The 27,375-nt window shown below is 37.1% G+C and overlaps 1 protein-coding gene and 1 pseudogene across 8 annotated transcripts in view; one reads left to right on the forward strand and one right to left on the reverse strand.

The window, feature by feature from the left end:
• Window positions 1-85: 85 nt before the first annotated feature.
• Window positions 86-1,049, forward strand: LOC114158853 (trace amine-associated receptor 1-like; annotated as a pseudogene).
• A 965-nt stretch (window positions 1,050-2,014) lies between these two features.
• The window catches only part of LOC114158635 (adhesion G protein-coupled receptor F5-like), a 29,902-nt gene continuing 4,541 nt past the window's right edge, over window positions 2,015-27,375 (reverse strand). The window contains exons 2-45 of one of the 8 annotated variants that reach the window (XM_028040320.1): window positions 26,217-26,323; window positions 26,032-26,081; window positions 25,782-25,936; window positions 25,487-25,660; window positions 23,549-23,587; window positions 22,591-22,746; window positions 22,310-22,477; window positions 22,097-22,132; window positions 20,307-20,342; window positions 20,010-20,156; window positions 19,734-19,892; window positions 19,568-19,597; window positions 19,425-19,454; window positions 17,979-18,122; window positions 17,733-17,891; window positions 17,584-17,607; window positions 16,858-17,007; window positions 16,585-16,743; window positions 16,367-16,405; window positions 15,226-15,375; window positions 14,953-15,111; window positions 14,735-14,773; window positions 13,594-13,743; window positions 13,321-13,479; window positions 13,103-13,141; window positions 11,962-12,111; window positions 11,689-11,847; window positions 11,471-11,509; window positions 10,731-10,877; window positions 10,486-10,653; window positions 10,358-10,375; window positions 10,022-10,251; window positions 9,855-9,913; window positions 8,735-8,865; window positions 8,442-8,633; window positions 7,018-7,206; window positions 6,789-6,917; window positions 6,501-6,682; window positions 5,941-6,117; window positions 3,737-5,116; window positions 3,584-3,625; window positions 3,435-3,485; window positions 3,270-3,336; window positions 2,015-2,887 (exon numbers count right to left, since the gene is read on the reverse strand). In XM_028040320.1, coding sequence (XP_027896121.1) covers window positions 2,820-2,887; window positions 3,270-3,336; window positions 3,435-3,485; window positions 3,584-3,625; window positions 3,737-5,116; window positions 5,941-6,117; window positions 6,501-6,682; window positions 6,789-6,917; window positions 7,018-7,206; window positions 8,442-8,633; window positions 8,735-8,865; window positions 9,855-9,913; window positions 10,022-10,251; window positions 10,358-10,375; window positions 10,486-10,653; window positions 10,731-10,877; window positions 11,471-11,509; window positions 11,689-11,847; window positions 11,962-12,111; window positions 13,103-13,141; window positions 13,321-13,479; window positions 13,594-13,743; window positions 14,735-14,773; window positions 14,953-15,111; window positions 15,226-15,375; window positions 16,367-16,405; window positions 16,585-16,743; window positions 16,858-17,007; window positions 17,584-17,607; window positions 17,733-17,891; window positions 17,979-18,122; window positions 19,425-19,454; window positions 19,568-19,597; window positions 19,734-19,892; window positions 20,010-20,156; window positions 20,307-20,342; window positions 22,097-22,132; window positions 22,310-22,477; window positions 22,591-22,746; window positions 23,549-23,587; window positions 25,487-25,660; window positions 25,782-25,936; window positions 26,032-26,081; window positions 26,217-26,318 — 6,231 coding nt within the window. In that variant the 5' untranslated portion in view covers window positions 26,319-26,323 and the 3' untranslated portion in view covers window positions 2,015-2,819. The remainder of the gene's footprint in view (window positions 2,888-3,269; window positions 3,337-3,434; window positions 3,486-3,583; window positions 3,626-3,736; window positions 5,117-5,940; window positions 6,118-6,500; window positions 6,683-6,788; window positions 6,918-7,017; window positions 7,207-8,441; window positions 8,634-8,734; window positions 8,866-9,854; window positions 9,914-10,021; window positions 10,252-10,357; window positions 10,376-10,485; window positions 10,654-10,730; window positions 10,878-11,470; window positions 11,510-11,688; window positions 11,848-11,961; window positions 12,112-13,102; window positions 13,142-13,320; window positions 13,480-13,593; window positions 13,744-14,734; window positions 14,774-14,952; window positions 15,112-15,225; window positions 15,376-16,366; window positions 16,406-16,584; window positions 16,744-16,857; window positions 17,008-17,583; window positions 17,608-17,732; window positions 17,892-17,978; window positions 18,123-19,424; window positions 19,455-19,567; window positions 19,598-19,733; window positions 19,893-20,009; window positions 20,157-20,306; window positions 20,343-22,096; window positions 22,133-22,309; window positions 22,478-22,590; window positions 22,747-23,548; window positions 23,588-25,486; window positions 25,661-25,781; window positions 25,937-26,031; window positions 26,082-26,216; window positions 26,324-27,375) is intronic. The other 7 variants (XM_028040319.1, XM_028040325.1, XM_028040326.1 and 4 more) reach the window with 7 other exon arrangements.

Here is a 27,375-nt window from a genome sequence, read left to right on the forward strand (position 1 = left end):
AGATATATGTAAAAAAAAAAAAAAAAAGAAAAAACAGCAGTTGAGATTAGACATTTTTATTTGAATAACATTTTCTATTGCTTCTGCTGAGTAATATGGAAACTTTGAACAGAACTGGAGCTGTAGATTATCTTCATCCTTGCAATGAAGTTGGCCGTTTTTCTTCTTCCCTCCAGAATGTCTCCTCCAAGTTGTGTGTTTTACTATATATTTTTCTTGCTGTTGCAGCTGTCATCACAGTGTGTGGAAACCTCCTGATAATAGTCTTCGTGGGTTACTTCACACAGCTCCACACTCCGACCAACTCTCTCATCGTCTCCCTGGCTGCGACGGACCTTCTGGTCGGTGTGCTGGTCTTTCCTTTCAGCATGGCGTTCTCCCTGAGCTCCTGTCTGCTTCATTGAAGGCCTTATATGTCAAGTGCGGGACACCTTCGACATTTCCCTGCACCTGTTCTATTCTGAACCTGTGTTGCATTGCTGTTGACAGATATTATGCAGTGTGTCAGCCTCTCGCCTACAGAACCAAGATGACCAACAGTATTGCAGTGGCGATGATTCTGGCAAGTTGGAGTATTTCCGGGTTAATTGGAATCGGTATAACTATTGCTGGATTAAATCATGAACCGTGTGAAGAAAACTGTTCTATGGAGGTTCTGTTATCCAGCACTCTAGGTCCGACGTTTTCCTTTTATCTTCCGGCTCTCATTATGCTTTGCATCTACCTAAAGATTTTCCATCCACATCAATAAAAACTCTGGAGGAATAGCAAGCAAGAGGGAGAGGAAGGCCACAAAAACTCTGGCTATCGTTATGGGCGTTTTTCTCATCTGTTGGACTCCTCTGTTTGTTTGCATAACCCTGGTTCCATTCAGCGCTGACCCGGTGCCAGTTTCTGTGATTGAGACGCTTAACTGGGTTACTCTGACCAATTCCATGCTTAATCCTTTTATCTATGCATTTTTTTACAGCTGGTACAGGACAGCTTTTAGAATGATAGTTTCCGGGAAAATATTTCAGGGGGATTTTGCTAATTCAAAACTGTCTTGATGTCTGTGATGATGAAGAGCCTTTGTGAAGTTGGGGTATGTGTTTGTGATCAAGTACAATTTTTAACCTTTGTGGATACAAGAAAATCTCGTATGTATTTAGCCCTCCTGCGATCTTCAGAGACGGGGTCATTTGTGTGAATTTGCGTGCCTCCATTACTGCTGTCACACCCAAATTTCCCCTCCGTGAAACAATAAAGACTATTCTATTTTTAATTATTTTTTTGAAGAGCTATTTTGAAAACAATATTCTTAACCAAACGTTGAGAATTATCATGTCGATTTGAGCACAGCGAGGATACAGAAGGCTTAGCTTGGAAAACAAAGACTCAATTTTCTTGGAGTCTGACCACAACCTACAGGACTTCTTAAGAAATCAAATTTAGGAGTAAATGTACTGGACTGAGAGAGCAGTTCAGGCAGTTAGCCTTTTATTGTTGAAGGCTAAGGTCGAAATGCATCGCTGCTGCCTACTACTGTGACCACCAAACTGCAGTAGAGATTTCCAAAATGTTAAGATGCCAAAGTATTTACTGCCACCTAGTGGCAACAGAAAAATGGCCAGAACATATGCCTGGCAGGGAATAAGCATCTATTGCATATAACTACTCTGTGTGTAATTATATTACACACACTGCAATATAATTACAAAGACCAGATGGACTCAGACCTGAACCTTCAGAGCCACATAAAGACAGTTACTGTAAGATTTGGATTTTCCCTGTGTTGTTAAGTTTTTGTGTGTTGTTTTCAGTGTTGTCCTGTCTACCCCTTGATTGTTCCCAGCTGTGTCTCATTTCCTGATTACCCTCTGTGTATTTAATGCCACCTGTGTTCTTTGTTCCTTGTCGGGTCCTCATCGTGTTTGTCCTGTTGTCACTGTCTGTCTCCCTTTAGCTCAGCGGCCTAAGGTTTAAAGAGGACTTCTTTGAGGGGTGAGATTTAGCTTTGACAGTGTTTGTGTCTAAAGCTGAGTTTTGTGTTGTGTCCTTTAAGGGCACAACACAATCCCTGAATCCTCTCTCCTTTGCAGATCTAATGCAAATGTAGGAACAGTAAATGTTACACGTTTTTAGTATCCTGTTGTGACCTGGAAAGACTCAATACAATGTTTTACATGTAAATAATATTAACCATAACTATAATAAGACTATTCTGCTTTTTCAACAAAAAAAACCCCACACCAAATCAGTATAAAATGCTTCTATAAATGGCTGTCATTGCATAACACATAGATTACAGAGAAGTTATGCAAACAAAAGGAAGTAGCTGTTTAATACAATGATTACCATCGATCAATAACTCAATTCCACTTGGGGGATTTGACCTTTTCTGCTGCAAGTCACATAGTTTAATAAAAAATAAAGATATTTTCCAAAGATTTTGTGGATATAAAACATGATATATAAACTAAAAACAAACAACTTTTTCTTTAAACTTACTTCAAATGCCATTCCATCTAAGGAAAATAAAATATATTATTTTTAACTTTTTTTTTTAATTATGTAGTATTACATTATTGTGCATGTCCCATAAATAAAGGCTGTGTAACATTAAAATATTTAGCTTTTCTGCATTACACACCTATGAAAAGCTTTCTAAAATACTGCTTTTACAAGATGGCAGAATTAATGCTTCCTTCATTTTTCAAAAAGAGAATCGAGCGGGACTCTCAGATTATAATATCATAACTTAAAGAGGTTGTATTATTGAGATAAAAAATTATTTGTATTTGTTGTTTTTCTCATATGGGCATGGTTTCCTGCCCATGTTAAGTGTTGAATGAGTCATTGGATGCACTTTGTCCAGTAGAAGACATATGGTACCCACTTCTGGAGCCTGTAACACACATATTGAAATATGTAACATCTTAAGCATTATCTCGTTATTTTTAATGCTGTAGAAAATAACATCATATGAAAACAGAAAAACATTAATAACAGAGAAGGTGATGATTTTTTTTGCCATTTGGTGCTTTAATTATCCTTAGAAGTAAAATAACCCAAAACATTCAGATTATTCTAGGGAAACCCAAATTTGTTAGAGCAACAAGATAAAAATACAAAGTTTCCCAAGCCATGCATATTAAAACAGTTTGATCTTATTATACTTGCTGCACAAAAAGTGACAAAAAAGATCAAAATCTCTTGCTAATCGGTCAAGAGGTGGATTGTTTCTCTAAAGTTCTCTTAAAAGAGATACTTTTAATGAAGTAACATACCTCTGTTTATTCTTATTTTCCGGAACAAGTTGCTCAGTCCACTAGATGAAGTTCCAGCACTGGTGCTCTGAAAGCAGAATCAAATTCTCAGTAAGAATTTGTAAAAGAGAATGAACGGAACAATACAAATGAGAACAAAACCTTTAACAGAGAGACTTTTCTTACCTGTGTTCTACCCTGTGACGTCAGTGATGGTATGTTCATTGCCGACCACACCTGAAAGGTTAATTCTCAGAGGTTAGCACACTGCTTCTAGTACGTCATGACATGTGAGAGTTCTCCATTATTAGCTTCTTTTTAAGTGACAAACTCACCTTTTTGTCCAACAGTGTTCCGAACACCAGAATAAAGAAACCCTTGAGAAACACAAAGGGATAACTTTAGTTTCATTTTTTCAGTCCATCATTTTGTAGCGATCAGTCGAACACAGAGCTACAGAGTAATGGGCATAAAAGTAAAATTCCTACCTGCAGTGAATTGAAGAAAGCAAAGGCAACATTGATTCCAAAGTTTTGGGGGCTAACCATGACTCCGACTCCCAAACCCCAAGTCAGCCCGAAAAACGGTGTGAGCACAGCCAAACTCCTGGCAATCACATACAGAACGTGCTTCTCTCCTGTTTGGGCTGCATTTCCTCCGACTCTTCTCCTCAGTATTTTGTACAACACCACAATCAGGATGACAAAGTTTATCACCACTATTAGAAGTGCAGGGACCACGAAGGCCAGCAGAGCTTTGGACTCGTACCAGTTGAGCCAACAGATAACATTTTCCCGGATGTACTCATTCGAGGGAGCAGTTGCAGCAATAGTTATTGTTACAATGATCAGCGGAGCTCCGTATCCCAAAGAGAATCCGATGATCAGCATGGTTAGTTTAGACAGCCCTCCGTCAAAGACACTGAGGGTCCGGTAGAGCAGCAGCAGGGCCGAGGCTAACATCCAGAAGAACAGGGCCAGGTAGAAAAAATGGATGAAGAAGGTAGCGGCTGTGCAGGCCGGCGGGTTCTTCTGGTCTGCGTCTGAAATGGCCGCTCCAATAATGAACCAAATGTTTGCAATCAGTAGGGACAGAGCGATGTTGACGATGGAGACGTGACGCAAGTACGACGTTGCGTTCTTGTTGATTTTTCTCCATATGATTGCTTCAATGATGAGACAAATGACCAGGCAGGCCATAGAAATTCCAACTCCAATGTAGGTGATGTAGTCCAGAATAAGGCTTCTGGGGCTGTCGGGTGACATCAGAATGGAGAAGGAGGTGGTGTGGTTGCAGTTGCAGCTGACCGTCTCATTTTCAAAGTAAACTAACGAGCAGCCGTTGTCGCTCCATCCTCCAAGACCATCATAGAGACTGAAATCCCAAAAGACACATTTAGGGTTTCCTATGGTGTCATTTGTGTAATTTATGACATCAAATGTCAATGAAATATTTGAGATTTCAACTTCAGGACGAACAAGGGCAACCCTTCCATGGACGCGGTTGGTGGAGGTGTTGAGCTGATCTCTTCCAGGAAGCACATTGTACATTGAAGCAAAAATGATTATGGTGATGAATTTTTCTTCTCCACCAGCCTGTGGTATTTCTATGTCCACTGAGGAGTTATATACACTGTTGAAAGGGTCGGTGAGCCTTGTTTTGTTCAGGAGAATGAAATCTGTGTTGATGTCCAGTGAATCATTGCCAATAAAACTTGGTAAGTTTTCAAAAACATTCAAGAATGCAGAGCTGGAGCTGCTTCTCGATAATTTATCTTCCGTTGTATTTTTGGTGTCGTTGTAATTTAGAAAAGTCCAAGACCCCCTGGCATTGTCAATCGTGAGAAGGCCGGCACTTTCTAGGAAGTTCTACAGAAAAAAATTAAAAAGCAACACAAACAGCATGTTTTAATATTTTAACAAAGAAAAATACATGTAGCTTGTGATTGTGAGTATGCATGTTATGTGCTTTGGGCACATTCTAATTATTTTTGGCCTATTTTTCTAGATTGTTTTTGTTTACAGACTTTAGTTAAATGATATTCTCTGCACTTTTAATATTTTTTGAGGTTTGGGTAATTCTATATGTTTTGTAATTAATATCAGATTTTTCAAAGCTGTGGCGTTGCTGTCGTCCCCCTGTAAATGGGCTGACCTTAGGGAGTGTGTAGACACCCGCCTTTCATCTCTCTCTTCCACTGGCTAGACCACTGCCAGGATAAGTCCTACCTGACATGCAGCCTGACATGCAATAGCTTCTGTTAGGCTTTGTTTGTTTGTTTTTTCATTGTGATTTCGGTCTAGTGGGGCTGGTTGTCCTGGTTTCAATGGCAAATGTTTGAACCCTTATTTGTGAGTCTGTGTCCTCAAATACATTGTGTCCTTGTTTAACGTAGCATATTTATGGGGGCTCATTAAAACAAAGTCCGCCTTTCACAACGAGTCGTACGTTGGTTTTGTTGCGGTAATGATGTTGTTGTTTTTTTCTGAGCCCTTTGGCACAGTCTGAGTGAGTTTGGAAGTTTAATTAGGACATTTGAACGTTGTGTTCTTGTAGCTTTGCTTGTGTGTTGGCTTTGTTAATAAAGTGCACCTTGACTCTATGCTGCGCTGTGTTGCGGGCGTATGAACTCATACCTGAAGCACATAGCCTTTTTGGATGTAATGATGCTTAAATGTACACATGTACCTACCCTTGTGGAATTTTTCCCTAGATTGACGTTTAACGATGAGGTTGTGTTGGCGACATTTTCAAAGATCTTAATCATGGCAATGATTGTCGCTGGAGACTTAATGATCAGATCATTATTCCGTACAGTTGCATTTTTGAGATCCTCCAAGAATACTGGAATAGTCAAGGTATTCAAGTTCTGCCACAAGAAAGAAAAGAGATTTTCTTGTTAATTATGATCACATTACTCTAAGCAGTTGTTTATGCAAAATGTCTCTGTAATGAATGTGCTATTCCTGTTATTATTTGACAAAACTGAAAACAGAATCATCATTCTTTTAGCACTTGTTTATGTTTTTAATAAGTGATTATTCATTATAGCATGGCTCAGCTTCAGACCCTCTTAACGTCTCCTTGACTAGGTATCAAGTAATGTGTTGTGACCGACTACAACACATTGACAGGCTTCCTATGTGACTTTTTTTAAAAAATAACTTGCATTTAAAAACAATCTAATAGGTTCAAAACAAAGCAACACAAGTGTCTGTATTGAAAAGCTCAGAAAAAGCTAAAAGAAATCACCTTTGATCGATCAAGCAGGTCCACAATCACTTGTAGGACACAGTTGTTTTGTTCATCTCCGTAGTTACCACCTGCCATACAAACTGCTGTCTTTTCTCCCACATAGTTAGTGTCACATTTTCCAATACCGGTATCCCCAATCATTGCATTTCCATATATGTCACTTGTGCAGTCAAAGTTCACTGGAGAAAAAGAAAACATGTTTAAGGTCATAATTTATGAGTGCTAGTAAACATAACTAGATTTTAAAAAACTGCAGGGAAATACTCTTGTTCATTTAATACTCACCGCTTGTGGTTAGTACCAGTGTGATTTCTTTTGCACTGTCCCTTTCTGTCAATTTACATTTGTACGTCCGCACATCACCATCAGCACATGGCGTAGGGGGTGTGAAGGTGTAGGATGTTACACCTAAATCTATCAGTAAAGAAAAAAATTATAAATTCCCAAATTATTATTTTTTTGTATCGCAAAGAGTGTCAGAAATATTTAACTTATGTCTTTGTGTTACACTTACCTCTACCATTTGGATCGAACAATGTAACTTTCAATTCATCTACTTGGCAGGTCAGTAGTCTTGTCCCAGAACACCTCACTCTGTCTTTGATTGGACTCACAGTGATCAGAGGGAGTGCTCTGGAAGTCAGCTGCCTCGTCTGTGTGAAAGTTGAACCGGCTCCAAAGGTTATCTTACAGCCGTACATCCCTGGGGAAAAAGATAAAAAGGTAGTGAAGAAATGGCTTGATAATACATGCCATACCAAGAGCTTTGACGGTGCAAAAAACTTTCAGGGTTTAGTTGTTGTGTTAACAATTCATCATAACCGATTGAATGTATATATTCTGATATGCTGTATAAGGTTAGAAATTCACTTTATAAATAAAAAGTAAGTTTTTTCCCTATAAAAAAATCAATTAGAAAACATTTTTCTTTTTTTGCAATACAGTGAATTTCACTTTAATTAAATCCTTAGGAACAGCCTGATTAATATCACATGTATTCCTGGGTTTCAGTGCCAGGATGTGGCAACGTTAAAGTCAGTCAAACAAAACTCTCAAACAGTGATGACAAGAAACAGAAAAGGTGAAATATTCACAGGAAGGTTGGGATGTGTTTCACTCTGAAGTAGAAAGGATTTAATTTATTCATTTGGCTAAGTTAGGCAAAATAGAAAAGCCAGAAAAAAACAATTAAGGTTTACAAATGTAGTTTGGCTCCAACACTCTTCAACCATGTTTCCACCATAGGGAAGTAAAGAAATGCTAGATTTTGCCAAATTCACAGCAAGTCAACAATCTGCTACCCTGCAGCACAGCTGTAGGAGAGCCAATCCAATTGAGTTTAGATATGTAACACCAATTTATAACGGATATTCTCACATGGCACTGCACAGACAAAATGTTGCTCTGAGTGCAAGGTGAATTTTCCGAAATATTAAAAACGAAATGGAAATCTTTCTTTAAAAAAAGACTGAATATGGCAGTAAAAGAATAGCTGATGGTAAAGTAACAGCTGTTACTTTAAAAACATTTCCATTAAATCTATTGGCTTATTATTATTCATTTTTTACATATATTTCATGTTTTTGTGTTTAATAAAGTTTTCCCTTATTTTCAGACCTCTCTTAAGTCAAATCATAGCACACACCAACCAGGATCCATTGTTATCTATGCTTATTGAATAGTACAATATAAACAATATTTGCTGTCTCTTGCTGTGTAAGATAAACTTTTGTCCCATTTCTCCTTGAGTCCTTGCATTTATAGGTAAAGTGTAGAAGGAGATGGGGGGGGGGGGGGAAATATGCAGTTTAACAAATATCTTCAATTAAACCATATTCATTTTGAATACAGTGCATGAGGATACTAACAAAATGTCTTGACATTATTTCCAGTTTTTGAGTTTTCTGTTTGCTACCAACTGCTAGATTTCTTTCTTACCATCATCATACTTTGAAAATTCACGGATTAGGATTGAATATTTATCAAAAGTAGATTGTTTGGGAAGTTCTCCTCCTTCTCGTGTCCACAATATTTCATAGTTTCCAATGGTGAGGCCAGATGGGTCACATGTCACGTTTATAGTGTCCCCGGCGTAGAGAGGGTCTTTATCAACAGACAATGGGCTCGAACCTTCATAGAGATAAGAGAACATCATTAATCAGTTATCCTCAAACATTTTAGTATTAAATACATATTTTAAATATTCCCCAGCCTTGTTAAGGTCTACTTACTGACAATGCTGACGGGGTATTTTGATGCCACTTCTGATAATATTTCATTTTTTGTTATCTGAACTTTGATTTCTGTTGGTGTTTCAGATGAAAAAACATTGAGCTCATAATTAGCAATTGTACTCCCAGCCCTGCAATGAAAAAGAAAAATCTTAATTTAAATCACAAAGAGAAATATTTAATTCTACTCAGAATACATTATTTATTGTCTGCAAAGTTGTTGCAAATAAATAGTTACATAAATGGTTAAAGATGACCCAAGGGTCTTTTTATTACTTGGGATTGCAGCTTCTGATGGAGAAATGCAGACCCATATAATCACACTAACACCATGTTTGAGTGGCTGCATGATTAGTTTTTCTGAGAAGCTATTTTGTTGTTTTGTTCCACATATACTAGGATTCACACCTTGCAAAATGTTGTTTTCATGTTTCATGGCTCTTATTGGTGTTTTCTGGATTCTCTTTCCAGACAGCTAGATGTCAGTGACTTCGCTTCTTTTATTATTGACTATTTTAAATTGGTGAATGACATGTTGCTTTCCATTTGCCAACTTCATGCCATCAGAAATGTTCTATTGAAGTTATTTCTTGATATTTCTATAGCTTCTGTTGTAAAATAAAGAAAATGTATTTATAGTTTAATTATTATTTCCCGAGTAAAATAAACTACCTTTTTTTAAAACTATGTTATATTTCTTTGATATTACAATTTGTTTGAAACACAGTAGCAAATAAGACAAAAAAAAGGAAACCGTCACAAATTATTGCCATAATTTATGTTCATATGCTCCTGAATTTCATCTCCCCACATATGTACTCCTCCATCTGTCACTCTTCTTTTAATATTGTAGTCTGACTTGAAGTAAAAATCCATGAAATGCATATTTGTCTATAGCTGAGTCTGTTGGGTACGGATGGCACAAACCAGCTAACAGCACTTGTGGTGCCATGAAAATGAAACTGAACTAAAGGACCCATTTGTGTAAGTACAAAGTAAAAAATAAATTAATGTTTCAGTAAACTTTTAGTTAATGTAAATGCAAAATTATACATCTGTTTGATTTTGATAGACAATTTAACACAATTCACGGCAAAAATGAGAATAAAATTTCACTTACTTGAAATTCAGATTTTTAACTGCACACTTTGCTAAAACAATTGTACACTTGTTTAAAGTCTGTTTGAGAGAATGACAAAGACAAGAAATAAATCAAAGTACATGGTGTAATTTCAGCGCTATGTTATGAGAGCAGAAAGACAGGCACATTAAGTAATGATGACTTACAGCGTTATAAACGGTTTGATAAACTACATTGTTCTTCTCATTGAATGACTCGCTGAACGGCATGTCCATGGTAAAGGTGCCCAATACATTTTTAGGCGATGGTGTGGCTACCGGCGTTGCTGTGGTTGGCGATGATGTAGCTACCGGCGTTGCTGTGATTGGCGATGGTGTAGCTACCAGCGTTGTCATGGTTGGCGGTGGTGAGGTTATGAATGGCAGAGATGTTGTGGCTGAAATCGCAAGAAACAAATCAAAAGACCCAATTAAGGTTCTCAGATGTTTTAGATCTAAACAAATAAACACATGAAGAGCAAAACTGAAAATGGTTTTTCCTACCGAGACATGGTGTGCTACCTGTGAAGAAAACACAAGCGAAAGTTTTGATTTATGTGCTTCCTTTTTTAATTAATTACCTTATTTGCTGATAATATCACCTTTTGAAAGACACAAAACAACATGCTTACTTTGGAGTGGTTGACAATACTGGTTGATAGAAGAGAGTCCATCTCTGCATGTACACTGCTGACTGGTGACGCCATTGCATGAGTTGCTGGTGTTGCACAGATCACATGGCCATGCAAAACTGTCCTCACATTGACAGCGCAGTTGCTCCGGTGAGTGCGGAGAGCAGACTTTAAAAGGAATTTGAAAAGATGAAAGTCAGGCAATATTTTTTATTTATTTATTAATGTATTTTATTTTTTTTTACCTGTGGTCAAGTTTATTTCTTTTACGTTCAAAAACGCTGGGAGGGTTACGCTGTTGGTTAGGTTGTAAAATTTGCTTTTGAGTAGTGGAAGTGTATAATTCTGCACAATGGAGGCTGGGACCCGGAAGACAAGGATCACTTCAGTGTCTGGTTTTGCAGAAATAAGCAGAGGAGACTTTGTTAGGAGGAATATAAAAAATGCCATTGTTTCCAGTAATCACTGGTCAACTTTACTGTTCAAATTGTGATACAAAAGTAATAAAAACGGTGATTGGAGGCGCTTCATATTAAGGTTGACTGTAGTCTGTGTGAGCACTTTGCATTACCAAAGCGCAGAAGAAGAACATTGACGTGACACAGCATGGGACTGTTTAAAGAAGTAATAACAGAGCCGTCTGTGGATCTATTTTAAAGTTACTCATAAATGGCAGGATGGGACAGCGGCACTCCAAGATCACAACAAGACCAAGGAAGATAATAAAAAGAAAGCACAACTTATTCCAAGAAATTACACAAATGTTGGTTTGTAAACACAGTTTTATGACATATATTATAGTAGTGTCAACATCTGATTTCGATTGGAACCATCCATCTTTTCATGGCCTGATTTTACTTAAGCTCTGAGTGAAAATGTGCAGATTTTGCCAAATGCAACTTAAACCTGAAACGTTCTGCTGAAGCAAATTCTAAGGTAAGTTTAACTGTTGAACTACAACTCAGTTGTTCATGTTTTTATATACCTGTGGGAGGTGCAGGAGTTGGCTTGCATATAGTGGCATCTGTGGAGAAGAAGAGAAGAAATAAGGCTAAAAAAATCAACCAATGTTGCATCATCAGGACTAGAATCTAAGACACATATTGGCAGCGAAACAAGCAACGTCTCTATAATCCTGTACAGACGTTTAATCGAATAGTAGCAACAATATTCATTTAAAAAGCAACAAAACAGTATTCTTACTTGAGACAGGCTGACAGAACTCATTATTGGGAGGAAGTCCATATAAACATGTACAGGTTTGATTGTTGCATGAGTTGCTGCTGTTACACGTGTCACATGGCCAAGCAAAGCCGCTCTCACATTGACACTGGAGCCCATTAGCAGAGTTTGGATCACAGGCTGTTAAAATAAAAAGATATACATATATTTTTTTATTTGAATTTACTCTTATCTTATTTGCATCAAATCTGACTCAGGAGGTAAACCACTTAACCTGCAGACTCTCTTACATACCTGTGGTGAAGTGGAGCTCTTTCACTCCCAGAGACTGAGAGATGGGTATTGGGAAGGTAATACTGTGCAGATAACTTCTGAAGTAGCTGATTATATTTGATGAAACACGAGAGGTTGGGATGAACACGACGATGTCCACATCGATGTCCACTAGTTGTGCGGTGGTTAGGTGGAGGGAGGAGTTAGAGGAGAGTTAATTTTTTTCATGCTCAGCACTTTATGTGAACTGTAAATATTTTTTCACAGAATTTTGCCTTGTCAGATTTATAAAAATAATTATTTTTAAAATGAAGCTTTGGTAATGTTTACAACAACATACGCTGTTAGAAAGTAAATTAATAATTTGAATTAATACTTTGCTGCTATTTTAGGAGTTAATTCAAAGTTGAACAAAATCACAGTATTGCTAAAGAAAAAACGCTGTCGATGTTAACACTTTTCATGTTGGAAGATGGAAGAACCAAAACACAAAAGAAAGTTGAGTAATACTAAAAAAAGTTGAGAGGTTTGATGACCAAGACTTTCAGAACAACAGAAGGAAGTATTATCGTTTATCTGACATCAGTGTCTCTTTCGAGTTGTGCAATACGGTAACTGATCTGTAATGTAATGACGGGTAATTTAAAGTATTTGTAATAAAAGTTGCATGAGGTCAGATCTGTGTCTTTATTGTATTTCTAAAATGTTAAATTCTTACAAGTCATGTTTAAAGTATTCAAATGGATGAGGGAGCTACAGTACCCACTATAAATAATACAGTTTTGTAGAACGTGACTTCATTGTCCGACATGTTTCAGAAATGTCCTAAATGATGCACTTCCACTCCGCCTCGCTTGACCATTTAACTTGCTTAACTCTTTCCAGGTGTTGTTTGTTGTATGAATGTGTGACACATAAAATTATAAGAAATTACACAAATGTTGGTTTGTAAACACAGTTTTATGACATATATTATAGTAGTGTCAACATCTGATTACGATTGGAACCATCCATCTTTTCATGGCCTGATTTTACTTAAGCTCTGAGTGAAAATGTGCAGATTTTGCCAAATGCAACTTAAACTTGAAACGTTCAGCTGAAGCAAATTCTAAGGTAAGTTTAACTGTTGAACTACAACTCAGTTGTTCATGTTTTTATATACCTGTGGGAGGTGCAGGAGTTGGCTTGCATATAGTGGCATCTGTGGAGAAGAAGAGAAGAAATAAGGCTAAAAAAATCAACCAATGTTGCATCATCAGGACTAGAATATAAGACACATATTGGCAGCGAAACAAGCAACGTCTCTATCATTCTGAAGAGACGTTTAATCGAATAGTAGCAACAATATTCATTTAAAAAGCAACAAAACAGTATTCTTACTTGAGACAGGCTGACAGAACTCATTATTGGGAGGAAGTCCATATAAACATGTACAGGTTTGATCGTTGCATGAGTTGCTGCTGTTACACGTGTCACATGGCCAAGCAAAGCCGCTCTCACATTGACACTGGAGCCCATTAGCAGAGTTTGGATCACAGGCTGTTAAAATAAAAAGATATACATATATTTTTTTATTTGAATTTACTCTTATCTTATTTGCATCAAATCTGACTCAGGAGGTAAACCACTTAACCTGCAGACTCTCTTACATACCTGTGGTGAAGTGGAGCTCTTTCACTCCCAGAGACTGAGAGATGGGTATTGGGAAGGTAATACTGTGCAGATAACTTCTGAAGTAGCTGATTATATTTGATGAAACACGAGAGGTTGGGATGAACACGACGATGTCCACATCGATGTCCACTAGTTGTGCGGTGGTTAGGTGGAGGGAGGAGTTAGAGGAGAGTTAATTTTTTTCATGCTCAGCACTTTATGTGAACTGTAAATATTTTTTCACAGAATTTTGCCTTGTCAGATTTATAAAAATAATTATTTTTAAAATGAAGCTTTGGTAATGTTTACAACAACATACGCTGTTAGAAAGTAAATTAATAATTTGAATTAATACTTTGCTGCTATTTTAGGAGTTAATTCAAAGTTGAACAAAATCACAGTATTGCTAAAGAAAAAACGCTGTCGATGTTAACACTTTTCATGTTGGAAGATGGAAGAACCAAAACACAAAAGAAAGTTGAGTAATACTAAAAAAAGTTGAGAGGTTTGATGACCAAGACTTTCAGAACAACAGAAGGAAGTATTATCGTTTATCTGACATCAGTGTCTCTTTCGAGTTGTGCAATACGGTAACTGATCTGTAATGTAATGATGGGTAATTTAAAGTATTTGTAATAAAAGTTGCATGAGGTCAGATCTGTGTCTTTATTGTATTTCTAAAATGTTAAATTCTTACAAGTCATGTTTAAAGTATTCAAATGGATGAGGGAGCTACAGTACCCACTATAAATAATACAGTTTTGTAGAACGTGACTTCATTGTCCGACATGTTTCAGAAATGTCCTAAATGATGCACTTCCACTCCGCCTCGCTTGACCATTTAACTTGCTTAACTCTTTCCAGGTGTTGTTTGTTGTATGAATGTGTGACACATAAAATTATAAGAAATTACACAAATGTTGGTTTGTAAACACAGTTTTATGACATATATTATAGTAGTGTCAACATCTGATTACGATTGGAACCATCCATCTTTTCATGGCCTGATTTTACTTAAGCTCTGAGTGAAAATGTGCAGATTTTGCCAAATGCAACTTAAACTTGAAACGTTCAGCTGAAGCAAATTCTAAGGTAAGTTTAACTGTTGAACTACAACTCAGTTGTTCATGTTTTTATATACCTGTGGGAGGTGCAGGAGTTGGCTTGCATATAGTGGCATCTGTGGAGAAGAAGAGAAGAAATAAGGCTAAAAAAATCAGCCAATGTTGCATCATCAGGACTAGAATCTAAGACACACATTGGCAGCGAAACAAGCAACGTCTCTATCATTCTGAAGAGACGTTTAATCGAATAGTAGCAACAATATTCATTTAAAAAGCAACAAAACAGTATTCTTACTTGAGACAGGCTGACAGAACTCATTATTGGGAGGAAGTCCATATAAACATGTACAGGTTTGATCGTTGCATGAGTTGCTGCTGTTACACGTGTCACATGGCCAAGCAAAGCCGCTCTCACATTGACACTGGAGCCCATTAGCAGAGTTTGGATCACAGGCTGTTAAAATAAAAAGATATACATATATATTTTTATTTGAATTTACTCTTATCTTATTTGCATCAAATCTGACTCAGGAGGTAAACCACTTAACCTGCAGACTCTCTTACATACCTGTGGTGAAGTGGAGCTCTTTCACTCCCAGAGACTGAGAGATGGGTATTGGGAAGGTAATACTGTGCAGATAACTTCTGAAGTAGCTGATTATATTTGATGAAACACGAGAGGTTGGGATGAACACGACGATGTCCACATCGATGTCCACTAGTTGTGCGGTGGTTAGGTGGAGGGAGGAGTTAGAGGAGAGTTAATTTTTTTCATGCTCAGCACTTTATGTGAACTGTAAATATTTTTTCACAGAATTTTGCCTTGTCAGATTTATAAAAATAATTATTTTTAAAATGAAGCTTTGGTAATGTTTACAACAACATACGCTGTTAGAAAGTAAATTAATAATTTGAATTAATACTTTGCTGCTATTTTAGGAGTTAATTCAAAGTTGAACAAAATCACAGTATTGTTAAAGAAAAAACGCTGTCGATGTTAACACTTTTCATGTTGGAAGATGGAAGAACCAAAACACAAAAGAAAGTTGAGTAATACTAAAAAAAGTTGAGAGGTTTGATGACCAAGACTTTCAGAACAACAGAAGGAAGTATTATCGTTTATCTGACATCAGTGTCTCTTTCGAGTTGTGCAATACGGTAACTGATCTGTAATGTAATGATGGGTAATTTAAAGTATTTGTAATAAAAGTTGCATGAGGTCAGATCTGTGTCTTTATTGTATTTCTAAAATGTTAAATTCTTACAAGTCATGTTTAAAGTATTCAAATGGATGAGGGAGCTACAGTACCCACTATAAATAATACAGTTTTGTAGAACGTGACTTCATTGTCCGACATGTTTCAGAAATGTCCTAAATGATGCACTTCCACTCCGCCTCGCTTGACCATTTAACTTGCTTAACTCTTTCCAGGTGTTGTTTGTTGTATGAATGTGTGACACATAAAATTATAAGAAATTACACAAATGTTGGTTTGTAAACACAGTTTTATGACATATATTATAGTAGTGTCAACATCTGATTACGATTGGAACCATCCATCTTTTCATGGCCTGATTTTACTTAAGCTCTGAGTGAAAATGTGCAGATTTTGCCAAATGCAACTTAAACTTGAAACGTTCAGCTGAAGCAAATTCTAAGGTAAGTTTAACTGTTGAACTACAACTCAGTTGTTCATGTTTTTATATACCTGTGGGAGGTGCAGGAGTTGGCTTGCATATAGTGGCATCTGTGGAGAAGAAGAGAAGAAATAAGGCTAAAAAAATCAACCAATGTTGCATCATCAGGACTAGAATATAAGACACATATTGGCAGCGAAACAAGCAACGTCTCTATCATTCTGAAGAGACGTTTAATCGAATAGTAGCAACAATATTCATTTAAAAAGCAACAAAACAGTATTCTTACTTGAGACAGGCTGACAGAACTCATTATTGGGAGGAAGTCCATATAAACATGTACAGGTTTGATCGTTGCATGAGTTGCTGCTGTTACACGTGTCACATGGCCAAGCAAAGCCGCTCTCACATTGACACTGGAGCCCATTAGCAGAGTTTGGATCACAGGCTGTTAAAATAAAAAGATATACATATATTTTTTTATTTGAATTTACTCTTATCTTATTTGCATCAAATCTGACTCAGGAGGTAAACCACTTAACCTGCAGACTCTCTTACATACCTGTGGTGAAGTGGAGCTCTTTCAATTCCACAGACTGAAAGATGGGTATTGGGAAGGTAAGACTTTGCAGATAACTTCTGATGTAGCTGAATATACTTGATGAAACAATAGAGGTTGGGATGAACACGGCGAAGTCCACATCAATGTCCACTAGATCGTCAGTGGTTAGGTGGAGGGAGGAGTTAGAGGAGAGTTCATTTTTTTCATGCACAGCACTTTATGTGAACTGTAAATATTTTTTCACAGAATATGCAAATGGATGAGGGAGCTACAGTACCCACTATAAATAATGCAGTTCTGTAAAATGTGACTTCATTGTCCGACATTTTTCAAAAATGTCCTAAATGATGCACTTCCACTCCGCCTAGCTTGACCATTTAACTTGCTTAGCTTTTTCCGGTATGAATGCGTGACCTCATCAACAACTATTGGACCTCTGACTTATTGTTAGTTGCTGAGACTTTTCACCCAGCATTATGTGACCACCTTTATCATTCATTGTCAGTAATTAAATACTCCTCAGCTTTCTTATTTACTTTAGTAAGATTCTTTTCTGTCTTATACATCATCCCATCCTACATTCGATGCTTCACTGCTTTGCATCTCCTTGCAAAGGAGCAAAATTCTTTGTTGCCCATCTATGCAGCAATGAATTCTGGGAGATTTAGGTTTTGCTGTACCTGCTTTCTGAAATAGTCAACATACAAATCTACATGTTTTACATACCTGATGTCGGGCATATGGAATTATCTGTGGACAAATCAGAAATTAAATTCTAAATGTGTCACTATAATCAATATGATAATAAAACCTGATCAGTTTAAACAGAATCTTATTGACTCTGTGCAGGTTACTCCTTCAGCTGTCTTTCTTACCTGTGATTGGCTCACAGAACTCATTGTTGGAAGGAAGTCCATATATGCACGTACAGATTTGACTGCTGCATGAACTGTTACTGCTGCACATGTCACATGGCCAAGCAAAGCCGCTTTCACACACACACTGATATCCATAAGTGGAGTTTGGATCACAGACTGTTGAGGATATTTTAAAAAAGATAAAAATTACACATTTTCCTATAAACAGCATCATATTTGAATTAATTTAGCTAAATGTTTTACCTGTGGTCAGTGTTATTTGTAGCACTGTGAAAGCCTGTTGTACACCAGGGATGGTTTTATTTAGCAGATTTCTTCTGAATGTATCGAGTGTGTTTTCTTGTAAACTGTTCACTGGGATGTGCACATCAAGAACCAGATCGATTTCTAGAAAAGTGAACAGAAAATTTATATTTGTGCTCTTTAAAGATCATTTATCGCAATAAGTAAAATGTCACAGCTAGTCCATATTCCGGGACGCAAACGGAAAAATTTCTTCCACAATATCTTTAGCTAAAGCAGATTTTGATTATGCAAAATGAATAATATGAAACAATCGACTAAATAAAACAAATCAAAGAAATTAAGATTTTTTTGTTAAAGTTTGCTTTCAAGTTTAACTGAAATGCTGGGTGTGACCTTAAACAGGTTGTTTATGCTATAAACTCTAAAATGCGGCTGAATTTGAGCAATACTACGAAGACAAGTGCACAAAACTTCCTACGCCAATAATCTGGTGACTCATTACCAGATTATTGAAATTGATTGAGGGGAGTTCTTATTGTCAATTAATTATTAAGTTCTGATAATAATTAATTGTCCCTACATTTAATTAATTGTCCCTAGCTTAATTTATTGCCAATTAAGTTCTCACACAGAGCCAGGTTTATTTGCATAGCAGTCATCCGTGAAAAACTGAAATCATTTTTATAAAAATGTAAAATACTCTTGTACCTACTCAGGTTATGTTTGTCAGTTATTGACATTTTTTGATGGTCTAAATCAGTGGTCCCCAAACTACGGCCCGCGGGCCAGATGCGGCCCGCCTCCACATTTGGTCCGGCCCCCTGAACAATACCAAAGTATTTTCATATATGTGCATTTTTATTTGATAAGTTGGACTTTTGCAATAAAATAAATGTTCCTTAGTAATGAACTTTATTTATTATTAACTACTAGTTAGTAACTATTTTATACATGCATATAATTGACCCTAACCCTTTTTTTTATGTGGAGAACCCAGTGTTATTTGGTTATTATTTATTTCATAAATAGTGTTATTTCCTGACTTTTGTTCTCTGAAGAATCCAGAAAAGGTTATTTGATTGTGCTTTCTGAAAAACAATACATTTTTATGTTTAGCACTCTTACAATCGTCACACTTTTTCTGTTACAAACTGACCCCGGCCCCCCATCAGAGAAGGGACAAGTTATGTGGCCCTCACAGGAGAAAGTTTGGGGACCCCTGGTCTAAATCATTCAAACACAAAAACAGGGAAGTAATTTCTAAGGAGCAAATATTTTTCAAGGACACTGCATTTATAATGACTACATCCTTAATGTATTTATGACATTCAGATTTATAATAATCCTTTATCAGTACTTGTTCTCTGCAATCCTTGCAGTCTTTCCAGACTGAACTCTTTGCATGCTTACACCCTTCATTCTACAGTTTGTCTTGTATCTTACCATAAGTTGGTAGAGGAGGAGGAGTTGTGACTGTGAACAAAAGAAACTTTTGATTAATTCTTGTGTGTTCCACACAGTAGGCTAATCACCAATGATTTAAACATAACTTAAAAAGCAGCAAGAAATTTACTTTTACAACATACCTGGAGGAGGAGTTGGGCATGTAGCATTACCTGTGGAGCAACAGTACAAAATTACTATCCAAAAAAACTATGTATAGACGACACAGTACAGATCAGAAACAAATTATGAACACACAACAAATATTTTTTTAATTTGCTACAAGAAAACCAACAAAAGTTATCTTACCTGTGATTGGCTCACAGAACTCGTTGCTGGAAGGAAGTCCATATATGCACGTACAGATTTGACTGCTGCATGAACTGTTACTGCTGCACATGTCACATGGCCAAGCAAAGCCGCTTTCACACACACACTGATATCCATAAGTGGAGTTTGGATCACAGACTGTTGAGGATATTTTAAAAAGATAAAAGAAATCATGCACCATTTTATTCTCAGGATCAAACCAAAAACAGGAAAACAAATAAGGAGTAAGTTCAGCAAGTAAGCACACACTCTTACCTGTGGTCAAGAATAACTCTGTAATGTTTAAAGACTTTGAGAAAGGTGTGAGGAAGGTCTTGTTGTTCAGAGACTCTCTAAACCCATTCAGCGTATCAGACTGGTAGCTTGAGAACGGGATGTGTACTTCCAGGACTAAATCAATCTCTGTCGAGGCAAATAGATGAAAATTCCAACAGAATTAAGACTACTGAGTAATTGGGATATAATCTCTGACCACTGACCAAAAGAGGGACAATGGGAGAGACAGTACAGATACTTGTTTATTATCATTATATTTGTTTTATGTTGTCGTACCATAAATTGGTGGAGGAGTTGTTGAGACCGTTGTCACTGGAAATGAAAAACAAAATAATTTAATAAACACTGGCATTCACAGAAGTTGCCTTATATTTAAATTTCAATAATTCTTACAGATGTATACCAGAGAGGAGGGAACCTCTAAATATATTCTCTTTTGTTCAAATAATCCACTTGTAGTCTATAGAAATGTGACATCTTCAGGCCCTAATGCCCACTTATGCAAGCTGTTGGATTTCCATTTACCCACACATTTCTCTCTAATTTGTTCAAGATTGTAAACAGTTAATCTCTGGGAATCTACCTGGATTGAACTCACGCATGCATGAAGGATGACAGCAGACGTCATCAAGTGAAATGAGAACTAATCAGTGACACCAATCAGTGGAATGCAGATCAGCTGGGTGAGAAGCTTTGAGTAGCTGAGGGAAAGGTAACTAACGAGCATGGGAATGCTCACACATAAATCTAAAACACAGATGTAAAACTCCCGTACTCGGGGGGGGCGCGCGCCTTTAGATGTGTCACTGTGTCAGCACTACTGAATCACAAAACTCAGTCACTAGTAGGGCTCTGTAGGACTTGAGTTTATTTCCTGTGTGTTGGACTTGGGACACACCAGAAGTTGAAGAACATCTCCCCTCAAGGACTGGAGTATGATGAAAGGAATCTCACCCAACAAAACCATCAAGATAAGTATTAAAATGAGAATCTGAAGCGATACACGTTGAACAGAACTCAACACTGAGCTAAGAAAAACACAACAAAAGGTAATCCATAAAAAGAGATGATACCAAAAGGCATCAAGCCAAAAAGATTCAGGTACAAAGTTCAGTTAAAGAAAATGCAAAGCCATAGCAATCATGGTCAAGATGTTTTAGAAGAAGGAAGCATCTTGTGTAGCAATATGTGTTATACTGGCTCCGTAGAAATGTCTGGCATAAGAGACTCTTGTTGAGTAGCTGTATTGTGAAGGGGTTGATCCAGATACAAATTTCTTTCTAGTCAGAAAATGCAATGCTTTCCAAGAACCCAGGTGTAGAACTCTTAGTATCTGCAGTTGTGTCGATAAGTTGTCTAGACGTCACCCATTATCTGCCATCACACGATGGCAGATAATGTGTTAAGAACACATTCCAGGAACAACACAACCACAGTAGCAAGACCAGAATGATGTGTTGCTCTGGGAGAAGAGACCAAATGCCTCTGTTGTTTCAGTGAATGTACATACGGGCCTTAAGTCTTGCAACTCAACTGATATTCACATATCTACCACTTTTATGGAACCAACACAAAAGCTATAACAAAAAATCTCACAGCGTTGACCCAATAATGGCGTTACTAAATCTTGGGTTCTGTTTGCACTGTGCAATCAGTACCTAGAGAGGCTGCAACTGACTACAATCCAACCTGTTTTCTAATTATTTCAGCTAACGTCTATTTTGCTGCAAGGGGACACTAAAAGACTGTAGTGCTGAACTTTCATGTTTAGATGGTCAGGTATTTATTATGGTAAATAAATTACTTTATCTGTGTACAAAAGATTTGTTGGTAAATGGAAATAAATTGCATTCTCGTCTGGCCAGCATGATGGCCAACCATAAACAATGAGTTCAAATATATAATCAACCTGGTGATGTTGCATTATATACAACACAGCATGTTTGAATCAAAGCCCCCCTGCTTTCTCCTAAGTTTGTCGAGATATAATTCAGGTGGATTTTTCATTTTTTAATTTCTGGAGCAGATCATAAATGTGTAAATTACAGCTGAAATGTTTTACATACCTGGAGTAGGACTAGGAGTTGGGCACACAGAAGAATCTGTGGATCAACGAAGAAGACCGTTTTTTTATTTCAGTCCAAAAAGCCAGAACTGAATTTGCAAGTTCTTAAAGATGCAAGTATAAAATATGATTTATATTTCTGACACTGTACAGACCCCTACTTGATAAATACAAAAAAACATATAAAATAAAGTACAAAAATGAGTTTCCTTACTTGTGATTAGCTGGCAGTAGTCGTTGTTGGAAGGAAGTCCATTTAAACACGTACAGAACGGATTGCTGGGGTCATTACACGAATTGCTGCTGTTACACGTGTCACATGGCCAAGCAAAGCCGATCTCACATAGACACTGGAGCCCATTAGCAGAGTTTGGATCGCAGGCTGTTTAAAAAAAAGACATATATATATATTTTCATTTTAATCTACTCTTATCTTATTTGTATTAAATCTGACTCAGGAGGTAAACCACTTAACCTGCAGACTCTCTTACATACCTGTGGTGAAGTGGAGCTCTTTCACTCCCAGAGACTGAGAGATGGGTATTGGGAAGGTAATACTTTGCAGATAACTTCTGATGTAGCTGAATATACTTGATGAAACACGAGAGGTTGGGATGAACAAGACGATGTCCACATCGATGTCCACTAGATCTGTTGGCATCGATGGGGGGCGGGGTAAGAGAAGATGCATTAAGATGATTGTGTGGTTTTTATGATGATGCAAAATTGCTTTCAAATGGACAAAATCACTTGAGTTAAGTCAAACTGCATGCACTTTGAAGCTGCATTAGGTTTTTTTTTTTCTTACATATTAGTTAAAACTTTTACATGGAAAAAAAACTAGGCCTTCCTGTTGTTCTAGTGCTATTTGCAGAAACAACCAATCAGAGCCAGTAGGAAAGGCTTCAAATTGTCAGTCACACTTTGCCTCCTGCACACGGCGCTTATAAGACTGCCAAGATTGCTGGTTTAGTGCAGCTGTGCTAATTGTGGAGAACAACCTACCATTACAGAAAAACTGTTTATCTGCCATCATCAGTGGTCATGCTAACTAGCCTTAGCATTCACATTAGGCTCTGTTGTGGTATCTAGCAAATAGTAAGAGGGAGGATGCAAGCAGCGCGTACATGAGAATGACTGCAACCTTTTTCCTGGCTCTGATTGGCTGTTTCTGACCAAGTGGTGTATTTCTTCAGATGGCAGTAGGGCCACTGGGAGGAACTTGATTATTTCACACATCATCTCTTATTATACTGTCAGGTCATAGTGACAGTTTTAACAAATATGTAAAGAAAACATTGTTATAAAAGTTGCATACTGCAGCCTTAAGAGGCCACGTTACATTTAGAAACAAGACTAAGATTTGTATGAGCACAATGTTAGAGATTATTTGTTCTTTTCTCTGCCAAACTAATTTGACTACAAACACAAGAAAAAATAAACCATGTCATACCAATAGCTTGTGTAGAAGATGGTGTTGCAGTCGTTGTCACTGTGGAAATGAAACACAAAATGAGTTCGGGTGGGAGTCCATCAGCTCAATGCTGTCATAGCACACCAAGCAAATTTCCCTGATGTAGCAGATGCATGATGTTTTTTTTAATTAGCAGACATGGTGGTAAATGCAGAAATGGGAACTCTTCCAAACAGCTATGAGGGTTTTGAGAAAACTGGTCATTGTACTTTCTTCGTTCTTGCAGGCATAATGGAATGCACTTCCTTGTTTAAATGTTTTTGTCAGGTAAATTGAAACAGAATGGTAAGTTAAGCACATCTGGGTTCTCGTTTAAATAAAAGAAAAGCCACAATTAAAAGGACGATTATCTCCAAATGTGTGCTAGTCACAAATTAAACGCCAAGGTTGAGTAAAGGATATTAGTTTAATACCTACTCCTTGTAGTAACTGCATCTTCATGAGTTTTCAAAAAGTTGACAATGTTTTATCGTTTTGGGAATTGGCATAACATTGTCAACATTTTGGAAATGCCACTGGTTAAAATTTTCCAGAAGGGGTAAAAACATGTGGCAAAAAAAAGATGCTAAATCTTTCAGTCAAAGTTTGAGATTCATATTGATGTTTCGGTTATCGACTTAAGAATTCTTCAAGTCGTTAGACGTTTATATTTATGCTCTTATTTTGAAGTGGGTGAAGACTGTTTATGCAGCAGTGAGATTTGTTATTCTTCCATTCTCCCCCCCACCCCTCCAACAACTTTACCAAATAAAACACAGACAGTGGAGAACAGGATATAAACACAGATACATTATCTGAGGGCATTTTAGAACATGTAAATTATTATATCAAAACTAAATTGGTGTTTGAGAGTTGTAGTCTTTATGCACATTTTTTGAATTAGACTAAGGCTTTTGCATTAGCGTCCACTACATACCATGTTAGTGTGGTATTTGCTTTAGCATTAGTAGAATTAAATTTTATGATTAGTGTTTTAGTGGTTTAGGATTAGCACAACTAACCTTTTAGTTCATGGGGCCCACCACAGCAAATGAGGGATAAATTAAAAATATTTTCAAAATATCTTTATTTTGCACATTTGTTCCAGTAAAAAAGTTCTGTTGTTGGTTGTGGTTCACACCTTCAAATAACCTTAACCTTTGATAAGCTGCCCTCCATAAGTTTGTAAAATTATGAGTCCACAACACAGGAATGACATAACATTTTCAAGAAAAAAGAAAAAAAAATTAAACCAACAATATAAACAAAAAATTATATAAAAACAGGACAAATAGAGGGAAAAACAACCCTTTAACTATACAAAAATAGATTACCACCTTTGATATAACAATGCAATATTCGTTCTGATAAATATGATTTATGAAAACAGCCTATGCATTTCTGAAATTCATTCATGTATTTGACCTTGTACTTTCATAGCCACCAGATGTCCTTGGTCACCTCTGCTCTTTGTTCCCTTCTCACCATCTGTTTCTCACATCTCCTTACACCCCCATCCCCAGGTTTACAGTACATACTGAGTCTATCAGTAGTGACTGTATTATCAGTATTATCAGTATGGTGGTTTCTATCTTGCATCTGCCTGCAACATACCTACATAAATACCTGTTCTCTCTTCGCCTTATCTCTTAGACTTGAATGGTTAAGGAAGTAAATATATCGACACTATTTTAACCAAAAATACACACAGTCTTTCTTTATGCTCTCCATACGGCCTAACTGTGCTCGGTAAGTGTTTATAATAAAATTCACAACTGCATTAGTTCTTATTATTTTTGCAGTAATATGTTGCTGTATTGTGATTTGACTTCTTGTTAGTGGCATATATTTAAATTTTTTACAGGTTTTTAGTTCAATATAAAGCTTGAACAAAACTATTGCTCTACTAACTGATGAATGCTGTTTTTTCAGGCCTACCTGTTTGACTGCTGTTTGACTGGCAGAACTGATCACCAGCTGGCAGGTCATTAATGCAGCCACACGTGTCACCAATAATGGCGTCACAGACCCCGTACGTAATACAGTTGTTGTAAGACCAGGCAAAGTTCTCCTCACATATGCACTGGTACCCAGTTATGTTTGGTGAACACACTGTGGGAAGAAAAAAAAACATCAGCACAATACAAAGGCTTAATTTTGTTCCCAGAATAGGAGGAAATGTAAAGTAATAATGTTTGTCAAAAGATGAGAACAACACTAAGCCGTGTTATACCTGTTGTGGTCTCAATGCTGTTGATTTCCACAGTGTTGTTGATCGCAATGGGGAAGCTGATGTTGCCAAGAATCCTTTGAAGACTCTCGAGGTCAGAGAAGGTTATGACAAATTGCAGGTCGTGTTCAGTAAAGTTTGAGAGAGCAGAAGAGGCTGTAACAAAAACTTCCTTTAATGACTGTCCCAACAGTGGCATTAATGAGACATTTACTGTATCCAGAAAGGAGCCATTGTTTTCTACAGTGACTCACCTCTTTTCTCTCTGGCATGAAGGATGGATGACGTGGCATCCCTCAGATCCTGTAAAGCATCGGCACATCTGCTTATCTTTGCAATTTTGAGCAATAAAAGTAACTATTTAGGTGTTTTACACTGTGAAAGGACAATCTCACATGGCGTGACTCTACAATAAGTTTGGTAACATGTCAGGCTCACCTGAAAGAAGACAGACACAGACTGTCTGAATCCTGGCTGGTCGAGAGTGAAGCATATAACCAACATCAAAACACCAAACCGCAGGGCCTTTAGTAAAGCCATCCTCACTAAAGAGAGAATAAAGATAAATACCTTCCAAGCTTTGAAGTGTTCCTAAAGAAAATCTACAAGACCAGCAATTACGTATATACAATGTTACTGGTTTAATGGTGTAAATACTTGTAGTTGTTGGACCTGTATGATGCCATGCCATGTACTTAATTGTGTAAGCTAAGCTTTTAAATGTTCCCTTCCCAGAAATACACATAAATGCTACACCCATTTCAATGCTACACCCATTTCAGAAGAGACCAACCAGTCATACCTATTTGGGTTCAACCATCAGAGTTTATTTAAAAAGGGTTGACAGAATAATTTAGGAATGGTGATGGGTTATTACATTTTGGTTTATATTTCCAGTAGTTTGTTAGAAGATCAAACTTAAACAAACAAAAGAAAAACTTGTCTTGGCAGAAGATAATGTTTGTGCAGCAGAAGAGAAAGTGAAACCACATTTTTTGCTTTGTTTATGCCTTTGTTTGGCTAAAGCAAAACTGTACTACAAACTATTTTCTTCCCCGAGAATCTTTACTGTCTGCCTCATTCATTGTTTTAAGTGAAGATTAGATTCTGGTCAACAGAATTCTCTAACGTCAGCAGACATTATCTTAAACGGGAAACATGGCCCTGACACTTATCACTGTCACCAAGTGATGGCTGCTCAGAATCAGAATGAAAAACAAACTTCACAGATTTCTTTAGGTGTAGAAAGACAAAACCCTTACAGTTAACACCATAACACTACATCCACGTTGCTTTTCACTTGATGCAAAGACCCTCTGTACCAGCCCATTATGGTCCTCTAGGACTTTCTCAGTGCAACTCATTTTTGCGCTTATTTACAAAAACAATTCAATCATGGAGTCAAACACCCATCAGACAGAAAAATGCATTAGATTATGAGCAAAAGAAGAAAGAAAATACATAACATTTTTAAGAGATTCATTGTTGAGAGATCTGTTGCTCTCCAGTTTATTGGAGTTTAATTTATTGCTTAAGAACAGTGAGGGAGGAAAAGGCTGCTTTGACTTCTTGTTGAGAATTTACCTTGTTTTTTATA

This window comes from Xiphophorus couchianus, chromosome 15 (assembly GCF_001444195.1).
Source record: "Xiphophorus couchianus chromosome 15, X_couchianus-1.0, whole genome shotgun sequence".
In the NCBI taxonomy this organism is placed as follows: domain Eukaryota; kingdom Metazoa; phylum Chordata; class Actinopteri; order Cyprinodontiformes; family Poeciliidae; genus Xiphophorus; species Xiphophorus couchianus.